The sequence below is a fragment of the Esox lucius genome, chromosome 6 (assembly GCF_011004845.1).
Source record: "Esox lucius isolate fEsoLuc1 chromosome 6, fEsoLuc1.pri, whole genome shotgun sequence".
NCBI lineage: Eukaryota > Metazoa > Chordata > Actinopteri > Esociformes > Esocidae > Esox > Esox lucius.
The window spans coordinates 20,720,189-20,741,807 of NC_047574.1; the positions used below are offsets into that span (position 1 = coordinate 20,720,189).

At 44.6% G+C, this 21,619-nt stretch overlaps 1 protein-coding gene across 6 annotated transcripts in view; it reads right to left on the reverse strand.

The window, feature by feature from the left end:
- Window positions 1–444: 444 nt before the first annotated feature.
- fgfr2 (fibroblast growth factor receptor 2) overlaps window positions 445–21,619 on the reverse strand; it is a 49,338-nt gene continuing 28,163 nt past the window's right edge. For 2 of the 6 annotated variants that reach the window (XM_010870065.4, XM_010870064.4), the window contains 11 exons: window positions 20,898–21,042; window positions 18,772–18,977; window positions 17,693–17,835; window positions 13,626–13,753; window positions 12,731–12,841; window positions 12,102–12,292; window positions 11,012–11,134; window positions 9,972–10,042; window positions 4,840–4,977; window positions 4,267–4,372; window positions 447–2,084 (listed from right to left, as the gene is read on the reverse strand). In XM_010870065.4, the coding sequence (XP_010868367.2) occupies window positions 1,920–2,084; window positions 4,267–4,372; window positions 4,840–4,977; window positions 9,972–10,042; window positions 11,012–11,134; window positions 12,102–12,292; window positions 12,731–12,841; window positions 13,626–13,753; window positions 17,693–17,835; window positions 18,772–18,977; window positions 20,898–21,042 (1,527 nt within the window). In that variant the 3' untranslated portion in view covers window positions 447–1,919. Of the gene's footprint in view, window positions 2,085–4,266; window positions 4,373–4,839; window positions 4,978–9,971; window positions 10,043–11,011; window positions 11,135–12,101; window positions 12,293–12,730; window positions 12,842–13,625; window positions 13,754–17,692; window positions 17,836–18,771; window positions 18,978–20,897; window positions 21,043–21,619 lie in introns of all 6 variants that reach the window. The other 4 variants (XM_010870061.5, XM_010870062.4, XM_010870063.4 and 1 more) reach the window with 4 other exon arrangements.

Below are 21,619 nucleotides of genomic sequence, written 5' to 3' on the forward strand. Positions count from 1 at the left end.
AGACCCCTTATTGTTTATGGTTCCTATTTTAGAATAGGGAATTCATATACAGGCCCTAGAACTAGATTACTTCTTGGCTGGAAAACACAACAGCTTTAATTAAAGCTATAAGCCATGGTATAATTGCTCCTCTCTCGCTAACTGTTTCAATGAAATGCCATTGTCTTGTACATTTTTTAATGTTTTCCTTATATGAATAAAGCAAAACTTTATCAATAGAGCTATTATCAATCAGTTGATCATTCATTTACTAAATGAAATCTTATCAAGTAAATTAATTGACAGACAACACCAATTAAAACGTTCAAATTGGCTGGTATTAAAGCCCTTTTTAGATCTCTCTCTTATGAAAATGATAAAATATCAGAAACCAGTACATTTTGACTGAATAGTCATAGGTACATATTTTAAATCAACACAACCACTTCTTTTTTCATCTTTTATTTTGCAAATGTGACACAAACAATTGCAAAGAACATCTTATTGGTCCGGTAAAAAAAAAAAAACACTTGAATGATTTAATACTTTAGTTTTTCAGATGTAATGCGCTGATGTGAATTTGGAATCTATTCTTTAAGTCTAGATGAAGCAACAGATTGCTAGCGGGTAGTTTTCCTTTTCAATCATATACAAATATCCAGAAATAATCTCCTTTCAAATTCAAAACTAAGAAAGAATACAATTACTGGATAAAAATGCCTCATCTACATAAGAAAGTTATTAGCAGACTATAAAATGTACAGTATTTCAATTTTAACTTAATATTCACATTTATATATAAAACATACGAAACCTGGATCTTTCAAACACCCACTACTAAAAATAGCTTTGCTTCTGTTACTGTACCTCTGAAAGATCATTTTAAATTATGATAATAAACACAATGGATTATTTATACTTTATTATCAGCATCATTAATAGCATTCTTCTTTCTTACTATTTTTGTTCTGTTTTTTACCTTTTGATTTCATAAAAAAAAAAAAAAAACGTAAGTCAATAAATAACATGCTACCCTCTTTCCCTGAAAGCCAATACTTTAATGTGTCATTGAGTGAGAGCGAGACAGGTGTGAGTACACCTATGCATGCCTGTGTTGATGTATGTGTTTCAAAGAGAACAAGTAGACAGAATAACGACCTTGGGGACACACCTGTCTCAAACCAAATGAGGGAGGAGCCGGAGTAGAAGGGGACAATACAAAAAATAATTCACTGTAAATATATAATATATATTTATACATATTTGAATATATTTACAAATATACCCAGCACAATAGACTGAGTATTTTTTTTTTTCCTCTCCATAATAATTATAAGTGTGTGGGCTTTATCAAGAGAAGGTGAAAAGTTAAAGAAAATTGTACAAGATATAACAAGTATGCGCTCTCCTATTCATTTCTTTTTGTTAGTCAATGATTTATTTCAGTCCTTTCTGATTCCTCCTTTTAGGTCCCTTGTTTTTTTCGTCCTCACTTCATTATGGTCCATATTGTTCCCTCTGGGAACAAACAACATTTTTGGAATGCAAGCCAATGGAATGGAATCCCGGAACGCAAAAAGTGTATACTCCTTGTGGAAAACAACGGGAATCAAAAAACTGAAAGAGGCGCTGGGAACAGCTATTCATTCAGTCAGTCCAGTGGAGCCTTCACCAAGGGTCCCTGTCCTCTCCTTAAGGACCTTCAAAATGTGTATGAGAGCGTGTGCATGTGTGTGTGTTCAGTTCTAACAGCAGCGCTGCCACCAGCCCAGTCCCATCCGGTTCGGTTAGGAGCCAAAGGAATGGTGGTGGAGGGGGTCGAGGGGTGGGGTAGACGCGGAGATATCTCAGTTTATCTTTGCTGAAGTGTTTTTTGTGAGGGTGGATTTTAAAGGGTTAGGGCCATGTCAAGGCCCGGGGAGAGTTGAGGAGGGGAGGCCTCATGTTTTGACACCCCCGTTGATGTGCTGGTACTTGGGGAGGCAGGGCTCGTCCGGTAGGGGGTCGTGGGAGAACACCGAGTCGTCACCGGAGGAACAGGAGCTGCGTGTGTCCTGGAAGCTGGGGGAATACTGCTCTGCTGGGGCACACAGGTCCAGATACTCCTACACAGGAAGAGAGGGAGGAAAGAAGAAAGGGGTAAGACATATTACACAGTCACAGTTTTGAAGGAGAGAGAGAAAACAGAAGACACAGAAAGCGTAGAGGCCCGGCAAAACAAATGGAAAATAGCTCAACAGGGATGAGTATGTGGACTGGAGTATCCTCTTTATTATTGTATTTATTTCATTTCAGTAAACTAAGCGAATCCCAACTCAAGTTGGACAGACCTAAGAAAAACATTGGCGGATCCATATCAAAAATATTTGCACGAAAAGAAGACCTGGTGAATGGTGCCTGGGCTAGAGAGAGGTCACATAGAGCAACGTTGACCTAGTTCCTCTTAGCCTCACTACAAAGTGGTTCAATGTGTCTGGACTGGCAAGAGAGAACGAGAGAGAAGCGGACGAAGACAGAGTGAGGGAGGCTGAGAGAAGAGAGGTATTGGGAGGTCGAGAGAAGAGAAGGAGGAAGAGAACAAGGAAAAGGGAGAATCTTCAAATTAAAACAGAGGGTCACCTAACTCTTGGCCCAATCTAAGCTGCTCCGATACCTGTCACTCCAAAGTACAATCTAAACAAACCTGCAATCTGAAATGGGAACATGGATTTGAACGCGGTAGGGAAATGACTGGACAAAAACATACACCAGAACCCTGGCAACATTCAGTGCTCAGCCACAACAGAGGGAAAAAAATATGTACAAAAGTATATATATATATATATATATATATATATATACACATACATGTACCCATACGTACATTTACCCATACATACATTTACCCATACATACATTTACCCATACATACATTTACCCATACATACATATACCCATGTATACATATACCCATGTATACATATACCCAAATGTTCATATACCCAAACATACATATATACCCATATTACCCATACATACACATATACCCATGTATACATATACCCAAACATACTTATATATATATACCCATATTACCCATACATACATATACCCATGTATACACATACCCATACATACATATACCCATACATACAAACAGCCATACATACATATTTGGCAGATTTTTGTCTTGAACAAGCATTAACTGGTCATTTTGGCCCTTTTCATCTTTGTCCCTGAACTTCTCTCTTGTTTTCTTTTTTTTGTGGCAGTTATTGGAATAGCTGAGTGAGGGGGGAAGAAGAGAAGCGTTCTATGGGGTTGAGCGTTTTTCTCAAAATGAGTGCTGGCTCCCATTTTCTCCGCTCAACACAAGGCGGCTCACATTACTAAAGAGCTACACATCTGCCAGCGGTTTGGGAAGGCGAAAAAGGGGGAAAAAAGGGGGAGCTTTATTACATTTTAAAAGTTCAAACTCTGAAACTAAAGTTGGTCTTTTTGGCATAATCTGTGCAGACCCAGTCTGAGGCCACACGAGCTCTGACAGATTTCCATCCACAACCCCAGTTCAGGCCCGCCTACGGATATCACCAATGACAGGAGGGGAACGAAGAAGAAGGAAAAAAAACAAGCCATTATTCAGAGGCAAGGAACAGCTTGGAGTAGCACTCAATGATTGGGCAACGTCAGTGGCCAATGGCCACAGCTGGCACCTGGTTTCAATCAAGCAGCCATTTTCTGGTCACCGTTGAGCTCACATGTCATCCAACACAGGTTCATTCAATGGTATTTTAATATTCTTGTAAAAAATTCAAAAACGTGGTTGTAAAACCTCACTTGTCCCCAGCTAGTCGGGAGCTTGGGAGTTTTGACTGCAAAAAGATTATTCTCAGAGAATTGGCTATTAGGTCTCAAAGCACGATTGGTGTAAATGGTGTCTGATTTCCTCCCCCTCCATGAATTTTGGTATATTGATTTCTTTGAACATTTCAACATCTCCATCAAGAACCGTCCAGACTGGAGCGTCCATAAGCCCGTATTAAGCTCACCTTTTATAAACCTTTTATAGACATGCCTTTATGTTGTTTTTTCCGGTTGACTGAAACTCCCAACAATGCAGGATTACCCATGCTGGGGTCAATACTTCTCTCAAGTCAGTTGGTCAATTTTGGAATTCCAATTGAGAGAAAAAAAGTGTTTACTTTGTGAATTGAAATGGAATTTACCCCAATCATATAGGCAGTGTGAACCAGTGTGAACCAGTGTGAACCAGTGTGAAGTGGAATAAATCTGGTTTGTGGGCCTCACCTCGTTGGTGGCCAGGGTGAGGATGCGGTCCAGATCCTCCACCAACTGTTTGAATGTGGGCCGATGGGAGGAGATAGCATGCCAACAATCTTTCATCATCATGTACCTGGACAGGAAAATAAACAGAGAGAGGGAGAAATAATGGTCAGCCAAACCGAAATTGCTTTTCTTTTCCAAAACATACGCCCTGTCACCCATTCAATTCTCTACTGCACTATAATTCATCGTCCAATCTCCTGTCAAAAGGGGCTGAGATGATTAAGATGAGTTGTCTGCTCTTTTGTCTGCCTGCCTGCCGGTCTGTCTGTCTGTCTGCTAGTCTTTCTGTCTGTCAGTCTCCCTTCACACTGGGCTTCACATTACAGTGTAGTAGGAGAACAGTGGGTCTCCACAGTAGCTGTCCGGGCCTTGGCTCCGTGTGCGGAGGGAATGTGGAGGGCCCATTGTGAATATGGACATTGACACAGGCACAAGCCAGCTGTGCAGGGCCATGGATATGATGAACATGGTGTGTGTGTTTGTGCGTGTGTGTGCGTGGGTATGCGAGATGACGAGATAAGGACGGTATCTTACAGCTCGTTGGTGCAGTTGCCAGGCTTGTCCATGCGGTGGCCCTCTTTCAGCAGCTTGAAGAGCTCCTCGACAGGGATACCAGGGTATGGAGAACCCCCCAGAGTGAAGATCTCCCACATCAACACCCCAAATGACCAGCTGTGAAAACGCACACACATAGCAAAATGAATGGGGCCATCACATTAATATAATTTATTCTGTTATTATTACTGTATAATATGTCATTGACTCCAGTTATGGTATTCTATTTTCTTTTTCTTTTAAATCAGAATCAGAGAGTTTTATGCCCAACCCTGTTCCTGGAGAGCTGTACCTGTAGGTTAGGTTTCCTCCCCAACCCTAATTTAGCACACCTGATTCTAGTAATTAGCTGGATGAAAAGCTAAATCAGGGTTATTCACAACTGGGGTTGGAGAGGAAACCTGGTAGCTCTCCAGGAAAAGTGTTAAACACTATTTAAAAACCAAAGGATTGAAAGCAGACTGTTTGAAGACCCCATAGCCACTGTTCCTTCCGGTAAGTAACAAGACATCCCTCAAACACCCCTGACCCTAATGTTCATTTAGATCCACTCGGTTTGACAAATCGATTTTTTAGCGTGGAACAACGAGTGGACTATGGCAGGGTGTCACTATCAATAGCCTCTTTCTAATCTGGCCACCACGAGGCACCGTTCTGCTCTCACAGCTGGTGGGCAGTGCCACGGTGATCCCGCTGGCATCAAAGACGCCCTTTGTCCCGGCACCGGACAGGACGAGCCACACTGGCCCCCATTGTCCAGTCAGTTGTCAAGAGTGACACACCAAAACAAACAGTGGACTGGACCACCCAGAGATGACAATGACTTCAGTATAAATGACTGTTTATGTGACGGATGACTGTCCTGCACTGGCCCAGGCGGTAGAGTGTGGTGCGTGCAGCTCCAAGGTTGTGGGTAACATTTTTAAAAAAGTGTTCTCTCCGGGTGTCTGCTAAATCATAAAAAAAATTGGTAAATGGCTGGCTCAATTTCTTTTAAAACACAAACCAGCACCGCATATTCACCAATGGCATGTTCCGTCTACACTGAAAATAGCCAAAACAAACAGTACCAGTCAAACGTTGAGTCACACTTAACCATTTAGGTGAATGGCTGTGTCCAAACTTTTGACTGGTACTGTGTGTCAATAACAGAAAGATAACAACGTCGTCTGGCTTGCGTATGGGCGTATGTGTTTGCCGCAACAAATGGTGTAAAGGGACAGATGGCTAGTATGGGTATACAGCCCTCACATTTTTGTAAATATTTGATTATATCTTTTCATGTGACAACACTGAAGAAATGACACTTGCTACAATGTAAAGTAGTGAGTGTACAGCTTGTATAACAGTGTGAATTTGCTGTCCCCTCAAAATAACTCAACATACTAATGTCAAAATCGCTAGCAACAAAAGTGAGTACATCCCTATGTGAACATGTCAAAATTGGGCCGAAAGTGTCAATATTTTGTGTGTCCACCATTATTTTCCAGCACTGCCTTAACCCTCTTGGGCATGGAGTTCACCAGAACTTCACAGGTTGCCACTGGAGTCCTCTTCCTCTCCTCCATGACGACATCATGGAGCTGGTGGCTGTTAGAGACCTTGCACTCCTCCACCTTCCGTATGAGGATGCCCCACAGATGCTCAATAGGGTTTAGGTCTGGAGACATGCTTGGCCAGACCATCAGCTTTACCCCTTGCTTCTTTAGCAAGGCAGTGGTCGTCTTGGAGGTGTGTTTGGGGTCGTTATCATGTTGGAATACTGCCCTGCGGCCCAGTATCCGAAAGGAGGGGATCATGCTCTGCTTCAGTATGTCACTGTACATGTTGGCATTCATGGTTCCCTCAATGAACTGTAGCTCCCCAGTGCCGGCAGCACTCATGCAGCCCCAGACCATGACACTCCCACCACCATGCTTGACTGTAGGCAAGACACACTTGTCTTTGTACTCCTCACCTGGTTGCCGCCACATGCTTGACACCATCTGAACCAAATAAGTTTATCTTGGTCTAATCAGAGCACAGGACATAGTTCTAGTAATCCATGTCCTTAGTCTGCTTGTCTTCAGCAAACTGTTTGTGGGCTTTCTTGTGCATCATCTTTAGAAGTGGCTTCCTTCTGGGACGATCAATTTGATGCAGTGTGCAGCGTATGGTCTGAGCACTGACAGGCTGACCCCCCACCCCTTCAACCTCTGCAGCAATGCTGGCAGCACTCATACGTCTATTTCCCAAATACAACCTCTGGATAGGACGCTGAGCATGTGCACTCAACTTCTTTGGTTGACCATGGCGAGGCCTGTTCTGAGGGGAACCTGTCCTGTTACACTGCTGTATGGTCTTGGCCACAGTGCTGCAGCTCAGTTTCAGGGTCTTGGCAATCTTCTTATAGCCTTGGCCATTTTTATGTAGAGCAACAATTCTTTTTTTCAGATCCTCAGAGAGTTCTTTGCCATGAGGTGCCATGTTGAACATCCAGTGACCAGTATGAGGGAGTGTGAGAGCAATGACACCAAATTTAACACACCTGCTCCCCATTCACACCTGAGACCTTGTAACACTAATGAGTCACATGAAAATGGCTAACTGGGCCCAATTTGGATATTTTCACTGAGGGGTGTACTCACTTTCGTTGCCAGCGGTTTCGAAATGAATGGCTGTGCGTTGAGTAATTTTGCAGGGACAGCAAATGTACACTGTTATACAAGCTGTACACTCATTACTTTACACTGTAGCAGTGTCATTTATTCAGTGTTTTGACATGCACACAAACACATAGGTAAACGCCTACATCTGCAACCTAAAAGAGGCCGAGGCACAAGAAACTCTTCATTCATACACTCCAGTGGTTATCACTGCATTCATCTGTTTACATGACAGGGCCTTACGTTTGTTCTCTCCTTCTATCTCTCTGTCCGTATCGCTCCCGTTCGTTTACACACTCCTCCGCTCCACTCAATGGCCCTTTGTGTCCACCTATCGTCATTCCACTGGCCCATGCAGACACTGTATGCAGTATCATTCCAATGGCCCAGACAGATACACAGGAGCACACGAAGACAAACAAACACTCTCTTGGAATGGTCACAGCAAGCAACCTGGGATCCAACTAAGCCGTAACTGCTGTTTATACAAAGCTTGCATCGTAGTTAAAAGCGAAAACGAATCCAAACGATTTTTTTGTTGTATACAAACAAGAGTAGGGGAATGAGGGTTGACACTCCACTGCGGGTGTGTGGGTCAGTTGGAAACAGCATGCTTGTATATTATCAGGGATGGAAGTTTGAAGCAGAGTGAGGTCCGCAATCTAAAAACATATTTTAAAAGGTCTGCATTCACTCTGGTTAAAAGAGGGCGGTATAGATATATAAATGATTCACCATTAGCTATATATAAATGATTCACCAGATCTCTAGCATTTTCCACCTTAACATTCTTGTTCGAATGTTGATCAGATTCAAATTAAACATATACTAAGCATTTAGTGCATGCATACTAATGAAACCAATCATTTTAAAAAGGAGATCAATATCTAATCGGCCCATGAATCTAAATAACTCCAGTCAGTAGAAGAAGGATGGAGTCTGGAGGTGAAATGGAGTCTGGAGGAGAAATGGAGCGGGGGAACCCCCCCCCTGCACACACACACACACACACACACACACACGCACACGCATGCAAACATCTCCAGCTCCGCTCTGGTGAATCCGACCCCACACCGTGCCTGTCCACGGTGTGACCCGGGCCGGGGAGACCACTCTGTTCTGGACCAACTGGTTCCTTGTTCCGTCTACCTCAGCCTACAAAAACATGCTATATATAAAGGTCCCGTCCGTCAAAACAACACGGGCCGGATTTCATTAGAATTCATTTATTCATGTAATCTGATGTCATGTCACCGATTGGTTTCTTACTGCCCTTCCCCCAACCTACTCTCCCCTGTACCAACGCAACAAGGCCAATTACTGGAAGTGAGTGACGCAACGTAATCACTGATGAGAGGAACACAAAAGACCAGGACAGCCGCCTGACACCCGCCCCCCCTCCACCCCACGCGAGTATTGATCGCGGGGCTTGGCTAGGTGACGCGTACACACATTCGGTAACTCGCGGAAACACACACCCAAACCACACGCACAGGGATACAAACAACACGGTACACTGAACACTGAGACGCTCCCACAATATACATCACGAGTGTGCTGCGTGTCCGCCATGCCTCACGGGCGCACACGAGAAACACATTTTCCCAGGGGTCAGCACGCAAGCTGCTCATCCAACGTTTGGCTGCCAAACCCACGGTAACTTCAAAAGGCTTGGTTGGAATGCCTGAAAGACCCAAAATAAGAAAGGTACCTCGATGTTTCTATTTTTAATTCACAATGTACTTGTATAAGGAGGAGCGACTCTTCTGTCACGTGCAAAACAAATGCGAAGAAAATAAAAGAAAGAATATAAGGGATTACCAACTGAAAAGATGAGCCTAGTGTACAGAGCTAAGAACTGGATGAAAACTCATGACTTGAACGAAGAGTGTGCAGAATTGGGGGGGTGAGGGCAATTTGGAGGGGTTTGGGGCACGTTGGTATTGTTGCGTTCAGACATGTGTGAAGGACTTGAAGGAGGCCGATGGGAGACTTCCGCACAGGGCAGGGGGAGGTGGACTCAGGCTTTGAAGACGGGCAGATTAGTAACAGGGCATTGACTACAAGTCTAGCGTGAAACATTCACTTTCTCCGCAGACCGGCCAGTCCACACCCAACACCCGAAAAGTAGCCCCGAACTCCACCGCCGCCAAAACACCTCACTGACCTCTTGTACTCATTCCCTGCCCCCATCCCTCTTGCTGCAAAACAATTAGCGTCACTGAATTTCAGCCATTGGAAAGGCCCGGGTCATGTTCATTAGGGTGCACAATGGTAAATATTTTAAAGCGTTTTTTCTAACAAATGAACCCAGAGTTTGTTATCATAAGAGTCCAACTCCCTGCTTTAGTGGGATGTGTTCAGTTTGGTACCTAATGAACCTTGAGTTCCTGACTCCAAAAGAGTAAAAGAGTTCCGTGTGTGTGTGTGTGTATTTTATGCCTATGTGGGTATGTATGTACTTACACATCGCTCTGGTGAGTATACACGCGGTCAAACAGCGCCTCTGGAGCCATCCACTTCACTGGGAGACGACCCTGAAGAGGACAGACACACAGATCAGAGGTCAATAGGTCCCATGGTTACAGTGAACCATCGACACACAGTCACCTCCCAACGGGATTTCATCATCAATATATCCCATGGCCAGTGGGCATCTTTTAACATGGACTCTTTCAGGTTCCCGGCAGTCCACAGAATATCATTAAATCTGGAAAATCCAACAGGGAATTGGGCAAGTAAAATCAGTTGGAATTCCCGGAGGAACTATAAGCAGTTTAGAAGACTAAGTAGATGAACAGGCTAATAAATATAGGCAAATTATATCTCCACAAACCACTTAAAAGCTTAGCACCAAGACAAGACCCATGGCACCAATTCATACAGAAGAGGTACAGCCGAAATGCTCCTTCATTTCAGAAACGGAAATTAAAAAGGTGGTTATGACGATGACGATGATGAGAAAGAAGAACTTAAACAGAAGTTGCCATTGTCTTGGATTGGACCTTCCTCGTCATCACCGTCAACCATTGTCCATGTCATTTTGTTGTTGTTTTTGTCCTGGACTGAGCTAGCTTCTCAGGGTGATGGTGCGTGTAATGGAAAGGCAGCCATGCATACTAAACGAGGTCGGGCAAGCTGCTCTACGCTCCACACGGGGAGTGGGATGAATGCTACTGGGGGTCCGCTATGGAGATGTCAAGCCCTCCGCTACGCTCTCTCCCGGTGCGTTTGGACTAGGGACGTGATGGAATAAAAACAGAAAGGAACCAAACCAGCAGAGATTTTCTGGAAGCGCAGCATTCACCAGTGGCATGGGAACCTTCTGCCTCTGCCAATGCAGGGAGGGAGGGAGTAATCTCACACCACGCCATGCATAATGGTCAGGTCCAATTCCATCTCAATTTAGTCAAGCCTTAACTATCGCTCGGTATACAGCCAGAGGTATCTGAATTGAAATGGAACCGAGCCCGAAGCCTGGACACGGCAGGATATGCTTCACTCACGTTGGTGGTCTTCTTATAGTAATCGATGTTGTGGACGTCCCGGGCCAGTCCGAAGTCTGCGATCTTCATGAAGTTGCTCTCTGTGACCAGGACGTTCCTCGCTGCCAGATCTCTGTGGATGCACTGAAAAGAGAGCAAAAAACAGTGCTAAGATTGAGAGGAAAGGTGAGAAAGCGTGATAGAGTTTCAACATTGTGAAAATAAATACAGAGAGAAATACCCAAACAGGTTCAAGCTATGCTAATAAAGGCTTACTGTTTCTACCAAGTGTAATGGCCCAGAAATGGAACTGAAGTAACACTACCCAATACATCTTTAAGACTCAGAAACATGAAACAAGTCTGAATTTGAATAAGATTCCTGACATACTTTGTCAAATTCATTTTTTCTAATTCATTCAATTCAACTTGTTTCTGTTTCTAAGGTGTTTTATTCCCACATGTCGGTGTGATTGAGTGTGTGTTGTGTGCGTGTTAGCATATTGTGCGCTTGTGTTCTCTAGTGTCAATCACATTCCTTTGGTGATAGGGAGCGTGAGTGTTTGGCTAACGTGCCCATTCTCCCCGTTGTGAATGCGTTGCAAAAAAGCAATTCTTTGGTTTTCTCGCACAGAGAGGCTTTGTGCGATGGAGAAAGACAATGCAGATCTCTGGACAGTGGGCTGGGGATGGGATTTTAGCAGACGATATTCCCACAACGATAAACACACACGTTCTACACAGCCACCCTAATCACCAAGACCCAGTGCAATGACACAGAAGTGTTTCTATTTAGCACAATGGTGAGAAAGCATGGCGTGTGTGTCTATGTGTGTGTAAACACAGATTTTACTATCCTGGTGGGGACCAAAACCCTTTCAAGGCTAGTAAAAACAAGAAACATTCATTCTTGCGATCATCTTGCCAGTTCCCACTGGGAACGCTTCTATTCCCGGCTTCAGGTTAATGTTTACGGTAAAAGTTCTAATTGGGATTAGGATTAGGGTTAGATTTTTGGGGTTACGGTTAAAGGCAGCAAGATTTTAAATGAGGATTACTTTTTTCTGTCCGCAGAAGTATATAGATTCCTGAAGTATGTATTTTGGGTGTACCTTCTGAGAGGCCAGATACTCCATGCCCCGGGCCACCTGGTAGGTACAGGACACCAAGTCCTTGAAGGTGAGCTGTTCGTCGGAGCAGCGGGCAATGTCATAAGAGTACTCCATGCCAGGGGGACGGCGGGCTCGTAGGTACTCCCTCAGGTTCCCTTTAGAGGCATACTCCACTATCACATACAGAGGCCCTGCCACAGAAAAAGGGTAGAGAGAGACAGAAAGGAAGAAAGAAAGAAGGAAAGAATGACATGAAGAAAATGTTTAAAATAAATAAAAGTAGACACATTTTGTCTGAAAGCAATTATAAACCGGATGGTTCTCATTCTGAATGCTAATTGGCTGAATTACTGATTGGATTGGTAACTGATTTAGTAGCAATAAGGCACCATGGGAGGTTTTTGGTATATGGTCAATACACCACAGCAAAGGCACTCTGAGTTGTGTCATGCTTATGAACAACTCTTAGCAATAGTATATTGGACATACAACCCACCCCTCCATACCATACTGTTTTATTTCACAGATATGATTTTAAATGTCAATAAAACTAGTTTAAACTGGATTAAATGAATGTGTGATGTCCAAGACCACACTTCCTGGTAGAGGAGTGGGAAAGAACTTCTCACCTTCTTGCGTGCAGGCCCCTAGTAGGTTGATGATGTTCTTGTGTTTCCCGATCATCTTCATCATCTCCATCTCTGACACCAGGTCAGACAGGTCCTTCTCCGTAGCGTCATCTGGAAGATAAAGCAGAGACACACATTTAAGAAATGCCACATACACGTCCATGCTTAACAAACACACACACACAGTTCCCCTGCTCTCGCCACCGTCTGTCTGTCCGACGGTGCAGTCAGAAGTGTCTCTCTGAAGCATAGCTGTGCCACTGACAAGCTTCACGGTGACAGCCGATAAACAGACTAAAAACAGACCACTTGTCTTTCTGCCGGGGAATTAAAAGCCATTTCGGTCAATCTGGAACCATTATCTCCAGGCACGTTATTAGGGGAAGGTTAATAGCGGGCGCTCCATCCTGTGACTGAGCCATCTCTGAGTTTGGATGGCTCAGTCAGGAGCAACCTGGGCAACCTGGGCATCTGGTGCTTCGGTGGAGGTGGGGGGGGCAGGAATTTGACCCCACCCCTACAGCCGCCGATCAGCGTCAGGGAAACACATCAGCCCCCAGATCCCGCCTGCCGCAACCTGTCGAACCCCACACGGCAGATTCTGACAGAGGTATAGCGGCTCACACACGCACACGACACGTGAGATGTGCAGCCTATCTGGTGAACATAAGCCGGACACATCTAAACAAGCCCAGGGACACCAACGCACAGACAGGCACAATCCTGGGCCGGCGGCAGTGGCCTATATTTAAAATGGGACGGAGGATCAGTCCCGGGCTTACAGCTAGCCAGGCAGGTCTAACGTTACTAAGACACTAGTATCCCGCAGGCGGCTGAGAAATACACACACACACCGCTCACACATCGACGCATGCTAACAGAGGGACACACTCACATGTACCTTTCAGCATCTTCACGGCCACCGTGACGGCGTCCTTGGGCTTGTCTTTATCGATGCCCAGAGCTTCAGCCATGACCACCTGGCCAAAGCAGCCTTCGCCCAGCGGTTTGCCCAGGGTCAACCTGCAGATGACGGGAAGGAAGCATTAGAGAGGGTGTTTCGTATCGAATGTGGTTCAGGTAACCCCCTCTCGGTGTTTGTCTTCTTTCAATGGGTCCATGTGACAGACTACACCGATTGGGTGCAGCAGTTAGCAATCGGAATACAAACGTCAGTTCAGGACCCGCTTGGCTTATCAATGTCATCCGGTAATGTTGTCTATATTTTCAATAGTATTAAATACTAATATTTATGTTCAAATCTTTATTCATTTCCTGTTACTCTGTAAATCAGTGCCATGCCAATTAGTCCCTTCAAACTGAATTGAGAGATAATGATAGAGTTAGTGTGAACATGTATCATGCCAACATTTCCCACGCTCTCTCCACCACTTTCTCAGTGTTTCTGTCAGATAGTGTGGGAGTGCTTGACTGCTGCCGGTGTTGTGCCTGTGGTCAGTGCCGGGGGGCAGGGATGATAATGGCCCGATACTAACAGCTCCAATGCGGCCCAAATGTCACCCTATACTCTAGACCAGGGGTGTGCAATATTTTTCACTGGGGGGCCGCACTGAAAATGCCAGAGAGCATCGTGGGCCAGATTACTTTTTTAACCAACATGCCTAAAAAACACACAACAAAGCTAACTCTGTTAACTTGCATCTTATATTTATGTATATTTATATTCCATGCAACACCGTTTTCATAATTGAACTTAGTTAACTTTAACAATGTTTTTGTTTATTATTTTCTCTTAACAACTGTTATTATGGCAGGCAAAGGCCTAAAAAATCCCTTTTTAGGGTTATTACTCAACAGAAATGTTGCAACACATATTTGCCTTAAAACTTAACTTTCAACTCAGCAGAGTATGCTACATTAGATAAGGTATTGTGTATGACAGTTATATAGGTATAATAGTTATTAGGGCAGACATAAGTCTATGAAATCACTTCTGAAGATGTTGGTCAACACGTGCTCTAATAAGATAACTAGTATTAGTAAAGAGTTGGATTCTCGGGCCCTAGAAACCAGGGACCAATAGGGTAATCTTGGTGTTCTGATTGTCTCTGACCTCAGTCATATCAAAGCGGTCACCAAAACAACATTCTATCATCTGGAAAATGTAGCCAGAATCAAGAGCTTGGTGTCCCAAAAAGACCAAGAGAAGCTTATACATGCTTTTATATCTAGCAGGGTTGACTACTGTAATGGGCTCTTAACAGGACTCCCCAAAAAGACTGTTAAACAGCTGCAGCTCATTCAGAATCCTGCTGCTAGAACGTTAACCAGGACCAAGAGAACAGAGCACATCAATCCAGTTCTTAAATCTTTGCACTGGCTTCCAGTCAGTTACAGAATAGATTTTAATGTGGTGCTTATAGTTTATAAATTACTCAATGGTTTAGGCCCCCAAATACATTTCTGATATGTTTGAAGAGTATAAACCGAGCAGGTTTCTTAGATCCATGAACTCAGGTCAGCTAGAAGAGCCCAGAGTCCAAACTAAACATGGCGAAGCTGCATTTAGCAGTTATGCTGCACACAACTGGAATAAACTACCAGAAGATCTTAGATGTGCCCCAAAAGTATACATTTTTAAATCCAGGTTACAAACACTTCTCTTTTCATGCGCCTATGCCTGAGCGCTTCAACTTAACCACACTGTTTAGCCTTACAGCTTTTATAGCTTATTCAATGTTTTATTATTATTATTATGTTTTAGTGTGGTTTATTGTTTTTATTCCATAATGTTTTATTATATATTATATATTTCACTTTTTCTTTTGAAAGCACATTGAATTGCTTCTACATTATCTCACAAAAGTGAGTACAGCCCTCACATTTTAGTAAATATTTGAGTATATCTTTTCATGTGACAACACTGAAGAAATGACACTTTGCAAAAATGTAAAGTACTGAGTGTACCACTTGTATAACAGTGTAAATTTGCTGTCCCCTCAAAATTACACAACACATCCATTAATGTCTAAACCGCAGGCAACCAAAGTGAGTCCATCCCTAAGTGTATTCTGACACCCTTTGTAACGGAAACGTCTTTATTGCTACACACATAATGTTGTCCATATACACTCCCATAGGGATCTGCATACACACACATACACACACACACAACTAGAATCATACATAACCCACATTATTATCAATTATGATCATTGACACTTCTTTGACCTTTGGTCGTAGATTGACCCTCTGGTCATAGTTTGATTGGCATGTGGCACCCCCGCCCTTGCTGCCTAGTCTCGGGGCTGTGTAAACATTCACACTGGTTCTGGGGCCTGAGGCCAGCAAGCTGTCACAGAAACACAATCCCTGGTCTGTCCATACACGCGCTTGTTTGCTCGCACACCCCACCAACCCTAACTCAATGGCAGCCTTTCTGCCCCAGCCCACCACACATAATCAATGTTATTTTTTGTCTTTCACGCCACCACAAACGTTAGCATTCCAGAATGTTCCGCTTTCCCACCCGGGCCCCTGAGGCACTTGCGTATGACAGATGAGGAGTGATGGAGAAGAGAGAGGGGACATATATATATGAGAGAAAAAAAGAACAAGGGAGAAAGAGTGTGAAAAATAGGGGGGAAAATGTATAAAAGAGAGAAAGAGACAGACAGACAGCTCAATTGAGAAAAGGAGACCATTTAGTCAGTTCTTATACTTCAAGAATCTATTCAACTCACACAACACAATTCCTTTCATGGGCACATTAAATAAATAAGTAATTCTGTCTTGCCCCAAACATAAAGATCCCTATTTGAGAGAAGAAAAAAACATCACTAATAATTTTCAGAAATGCGGGTGGAATTCTCTTGGGAATGTTTTCCTGGTGCTTTTCGGGAATGCTTTTGATCCCCTACTGCTAAATCTTCACACAAACACGGCGTGGCAAAACAACAAAGGGGAAGGTATGCTGAGAGGCACGGTGTGTTCAACTGTCTGGGTTGTCCCCATTGTTTAACAGCAAGAGCCTTTACCGCAGCTAAATCACTATGTATTACTGTGTTGAGGTGGCCTGACACTTTCCACTGAAGCTGACCCAGGCCAAAGGTTTGTCTTGTGTAGTATGAGGCATGCTTTGACTCACATGCACACAAACACAAAGTTATCTTATCGCTGTCCATACATTCCCTGTGTTACTATTGTCTATCTAGAATATGCTTTCTTCAGTCAAATCTGGATTTTTGGAAATGGGCCCATTAGGAAGCATTTCAATGTTAGTCTACAAATGTTTTTATTTAAACATATGATAACTTTTAGTTTGTTTAATTTCTGTCCGGTTCATAAGGTGACATTTTTACCACTTTATCAACCTATTTTAAGATATCCATTCCGCAGTTTTAATCCTGTCTCAAAACAGTAACTCGGACAATGAAAAACAAAAACAAGCATTTCTTATTGGACACATCCAAATTGTCCTCTCCCTGTTGTTTCAGTCCCGTTTCTGTTGTTCAGACCCTAATGAACGGTGCCCGGTAGCGTTCTTCATCCCATTCACAGTCATTCCTCATAGGTTTATCATTACAGCTCAAAGACCATGTTCATTGGTGCGTAACAGTACAAACCCCCCGGACAACAACAGCGCCTCATGTTAGAGCCTGCAGATGCAATCCGTTAGCTTAGCGCTGACTAACCTCATTGTTCTACCGCGATGAGGAAGTGATCTGCTACTTGAGAAGACAGTGAAGTAATTAGCAACAATTTACACTTCCCCAATGTCAAATCGCTAAAGGCCACTTAGAAACGGGACTCTGGACTGGATTCTTTCCGGGCGTCGTTTGAAGTTAAGCAAAAACACATTCCAGAGGAAAAAACTGGGTGGCTGCGGCATGCCTTGCGACCGTTGCTTGACCCAAATCAAGCAATGACTGAAAGATACATTTCCTGAGGTCCTGTCTAACACTGAGTAAGACTGTGGTGTGGTTAAGGACGACTCCTCACCTGTCTCGGGAGAACTCCCAGCGGGGGTCCTCGGGGAGGTCATATTCCGGGATGGGGTCGTCGTGGCCAGCCGAGCTGCGTCGCGTAGTGATGCGCACCAACGGCGTGCTGGAGTTCATCGAGGAGCTCGAGTCATTGGAGACCTGTAGGAGCGGACGGATTGGCTGATCACCTTGTCACTCACACGCCTAATTACAAAAAAAGGCTGGGGCTAGGCATTTATTTGTGTTTGTTTTTTGGAAGACTATGGGTGTGAGGACCAAGGAGTGTGTGGGGTGGAGAGAAATCTGGTACAAAAATCTCACAGAAAGGGACTTTTGTACGATATCGATCAGCAAATCGGCGTCTTCGCTTTCCCCTTTCTGAATGATTTCTGAGTGAATGCAAGTCACTGGCTGAGCCGGAGCTCAGCGGAGAGCAACGTTCAGTCTGATGAATGTGTTGGTTTATGATGCTGTCGTCACTGTCCTTAGGGGCTCGTCTCTCCTTTCCACCCTAACCTTACCTTGACACTGGAACCAGCCGTAACCCAACACTTTTTTGGGGCCTTTTGTGTTCTCCCCCTTGAGGGAGATGCCTTACTCACAGAAACACAGAGGAGCTAAAAACACTGGAGAGCAGTTCTGACATGCTCAGACGCCACACTAGCTGTCCTTCTGAGTAGTTAAGTTGGCTCAGCAGCTTCAAGCAGTGCGACGTGTTAGTTACAGGGCTGTTATGGAAACCGCCTTTACCTGAACACCTACGTTTGCTAGGCTCTCAAATGAATGTGGAAGTACACCAGTTGAATAAGACCTGCGTTCGTCGTCCGTTCTTGGTAGGTTAACCTAGATGATTCTGTTTTACAATAATCTTATTGTGTTATAGGCTTTTCACACTGCTGAACCCGAACCGAGTCGAGCCGAACCCGGCTGTACTGAATTGGACCGGTTTCACACACCCGGCGCAGTTGCTGAACCCAGTGCAGTTTGGTTGGAGTCGGCTCGATAGTGTGAAAAGCGTTGTGCAGGGATGCGCGTGTGTGTGAAGTCTGTCTTTCTATGGGTGTTAAATGCCTTGGAAACCCCTTATCTACTTTCTGTTACCTGGCGGCGCAGAGGGATCTGCTTGCTGAGCTTGTGAACCGCCGGCTGGTTCCCGAAGTCGGGCTTCTTCGCCGTGTTCCTCATCCGGCACACCACCACGATGACCACCATACAGGCAATCAGGAACACCCCCACGCAGTAGATGGCGATCTCCACGTAGTCGGGTGACGTCATGCCCGTCACTGTCTCTTCCTTATTGGCTGATTGGGGAGTGTGGGGTGGGGGGGATCGGGGAGTGACAAGACGCAGAGGTGAACACCCTCTTCTTGACACGTGCGCACACAGACACGGGGACAGACGGACGAACACAGGAGCAGGACACGCGCTGGTTAAGACGTGGACATCCGGAGCTGCTGAGACGCCCGCGCGACTTTTGGGTAGATAAACAAGACGTCATGAGGAAAAGACACTGCGTTTATCCCTCCCTGACTCGATTTTGCCCCCTAAGAACAACAAATCGGCCCCCAATAAACAATTGCTGTAGCAAACTAGTTCAAATGAAAGTACGGCAGATGTCGCTACATTCACGGCTACGAAACAAACACAACCATCGCGAGGTGCGTACACACACAGCGCGAGAAAAAAGACATTCTCCCGCCTTCACACAAAGCTGCATGCGTCACTTCAAACTTGAGGGGGCACATCTGAAGCTGACTGGTCTGGGGCTTTCTCTGAGCTGCTTTCGGACCACAGCCTGTTCCATAATGCATGCCATCCACCCACAGCCACAAACAGTCCTCGTAATGTTCATCCAGAGGGGAAATAATCACACGTAGAAACCTTTGTCCCGTCAGATTTGTATCCTGTGGTCCAAAAACCACAGCAGCAACCCAGACGGCAGAGCCAGGCAGGCGCCACTGGAACAGATACACGGAACGGGCAATAAATTAAAGATATTATCCCCCAAGGAAAAACTATTTGACTGCCTGTGATAGTTTTATGCTGTTTAGAGACAAAACAAGGCTATTATCTGGGACGATGTTGATGGGGGTTTTGTTTAATCGGCCGTCCGTTTAGGCAGTGGAATAAAAGTGAACGAGACCTATCATCCATCTCATTTAATGTCCAGATATCCAGATATCCTGTTCACCCAACATGGGTGCAGATTGAATAATGTTGGATGAATATGGCGGGTTTTACAACTCAATTCTGATCAGTTATCCTACTCACAAAATAGACTTTTTAACAACCATGTCAGCTTTGATAAAGCTCAGATGTGAAACTAACGCGATTGGTCCAAAGATCACAACTGGTCTTCCTGTGTAAATGTACCCAGAGGTTGCCTTGAGTGTATGTCTATCCATGGAATGAGTGTGCTACAAATATTATAGTAAGAGACACGCATAGACACACACATTTAACACACAGACACAATCACACCCTGAATGAAACACGGTGAACACATTGAAAATAACTGACCCTGATAATTGAGAAAGTTAAGCTTTGAGTATTCAAGCTGTAACATTCTTTTTTTGTAATTTGCGGAGAAATAACAAAAAAAATATCAATTATCAGGGCCCGGCCAGAGGTTGAGCCATGCAGGGGGTTTCTCCCACTCTCGACCGATGATAATGAAGCCGGTTACACCGACAGACAGAAAGACATTATCATCTAGACAGACACCCTATAAAAGTAAAAACATGCAGTCCAATCTAAAATGGACGTAGCACCGACAGACTTTCCCAGAGAACCAGGAGAGACAGATCCGATGTGAAATAGAGAACGAACCAGGGAGGAGCTGGGGGGGTGAAAGCCCTCCTGAGTAAGGAGCAACACTCGAGCCTCTTCTGGGAAGTCGACTTCCGCTACGGCGTTATAATGAGCCTCAAGCAAATGGTCCTTTATCAGTCCGTAGCCTTTCAACACGTCACCAATCGAGATAACGAAATATTTGGAATACATATTTCCACTACAGTATTATGTCAATTTACTGTGTGAGTTCGTCACAGTTATCGGAGAGTTTGCTATTTGGTCGAGTGTGGGTATTCTTCCCTCCGGAGGGGCTTTTCACCACTCCCATTCTCCTCCCGTTAAAATCATGGAAATAACTTCACTGAGCGAACATTGAACCATAAGTGAACAACAGAAGGAAGGGGAGGGCAGTAGAGTGGTGTTTATACCTGGAAGCACCGTCAACCAAGCAGTGTGAAACGAGATCCCAATAGAATTACCCGCCAAGCACGTATACTCCCCCGCGTCCTCGAAAGTGACATTGGGGAGGTAGAGGACTTCGATCTCCTTGTCTGTGGTGTTAACACCTGCGGTCTGGGTGAGGAGGAGCAGGAGGAGGAGGGACAATGAAGAGGGGGAGAGGGGAGAGGATGGCGGGACATTCGAGGAGACAGGAAGTTGAAAAAATTGAAGAAGGGAAGAAGGAGGTAAAGGAGGAAGAAAAGGAATAAAAGGAAACAGTTAGACCCAGAACACCCGGAGCCTGATGGCGTCCCATTGCTAGCAGGAAAACTATCGCCCCATCTAAGAAACTTCCTAGATAGGAGGAGCTTCCGTGAAAGGGGAGGGGCTTCCCAGGAGGCAGGAGCTTCAAAACAAACAGGGAGAACACCTTGCACCAGAGGAAATAGGTAAACAAAATAATAAAAAAAAATACAACAACACGTTTAAAAAAAAAAAAAAAGGACCCTTCACCCACAACACCAGAACCCAGTTGTAAGTCCACATCATGGGCATGCACAGTCCACAGAACCACAGAACCACAGAAGAGGATGACATGGAGATCAACCCACTGCAGCACCCAGCACCGGCGTATGGCCATCACACCTCATCAACTGGCAGAGCGAGAAAGGGTGTGGGGAGGGTGGATGTGGGGGGATTGGGGGGGGGG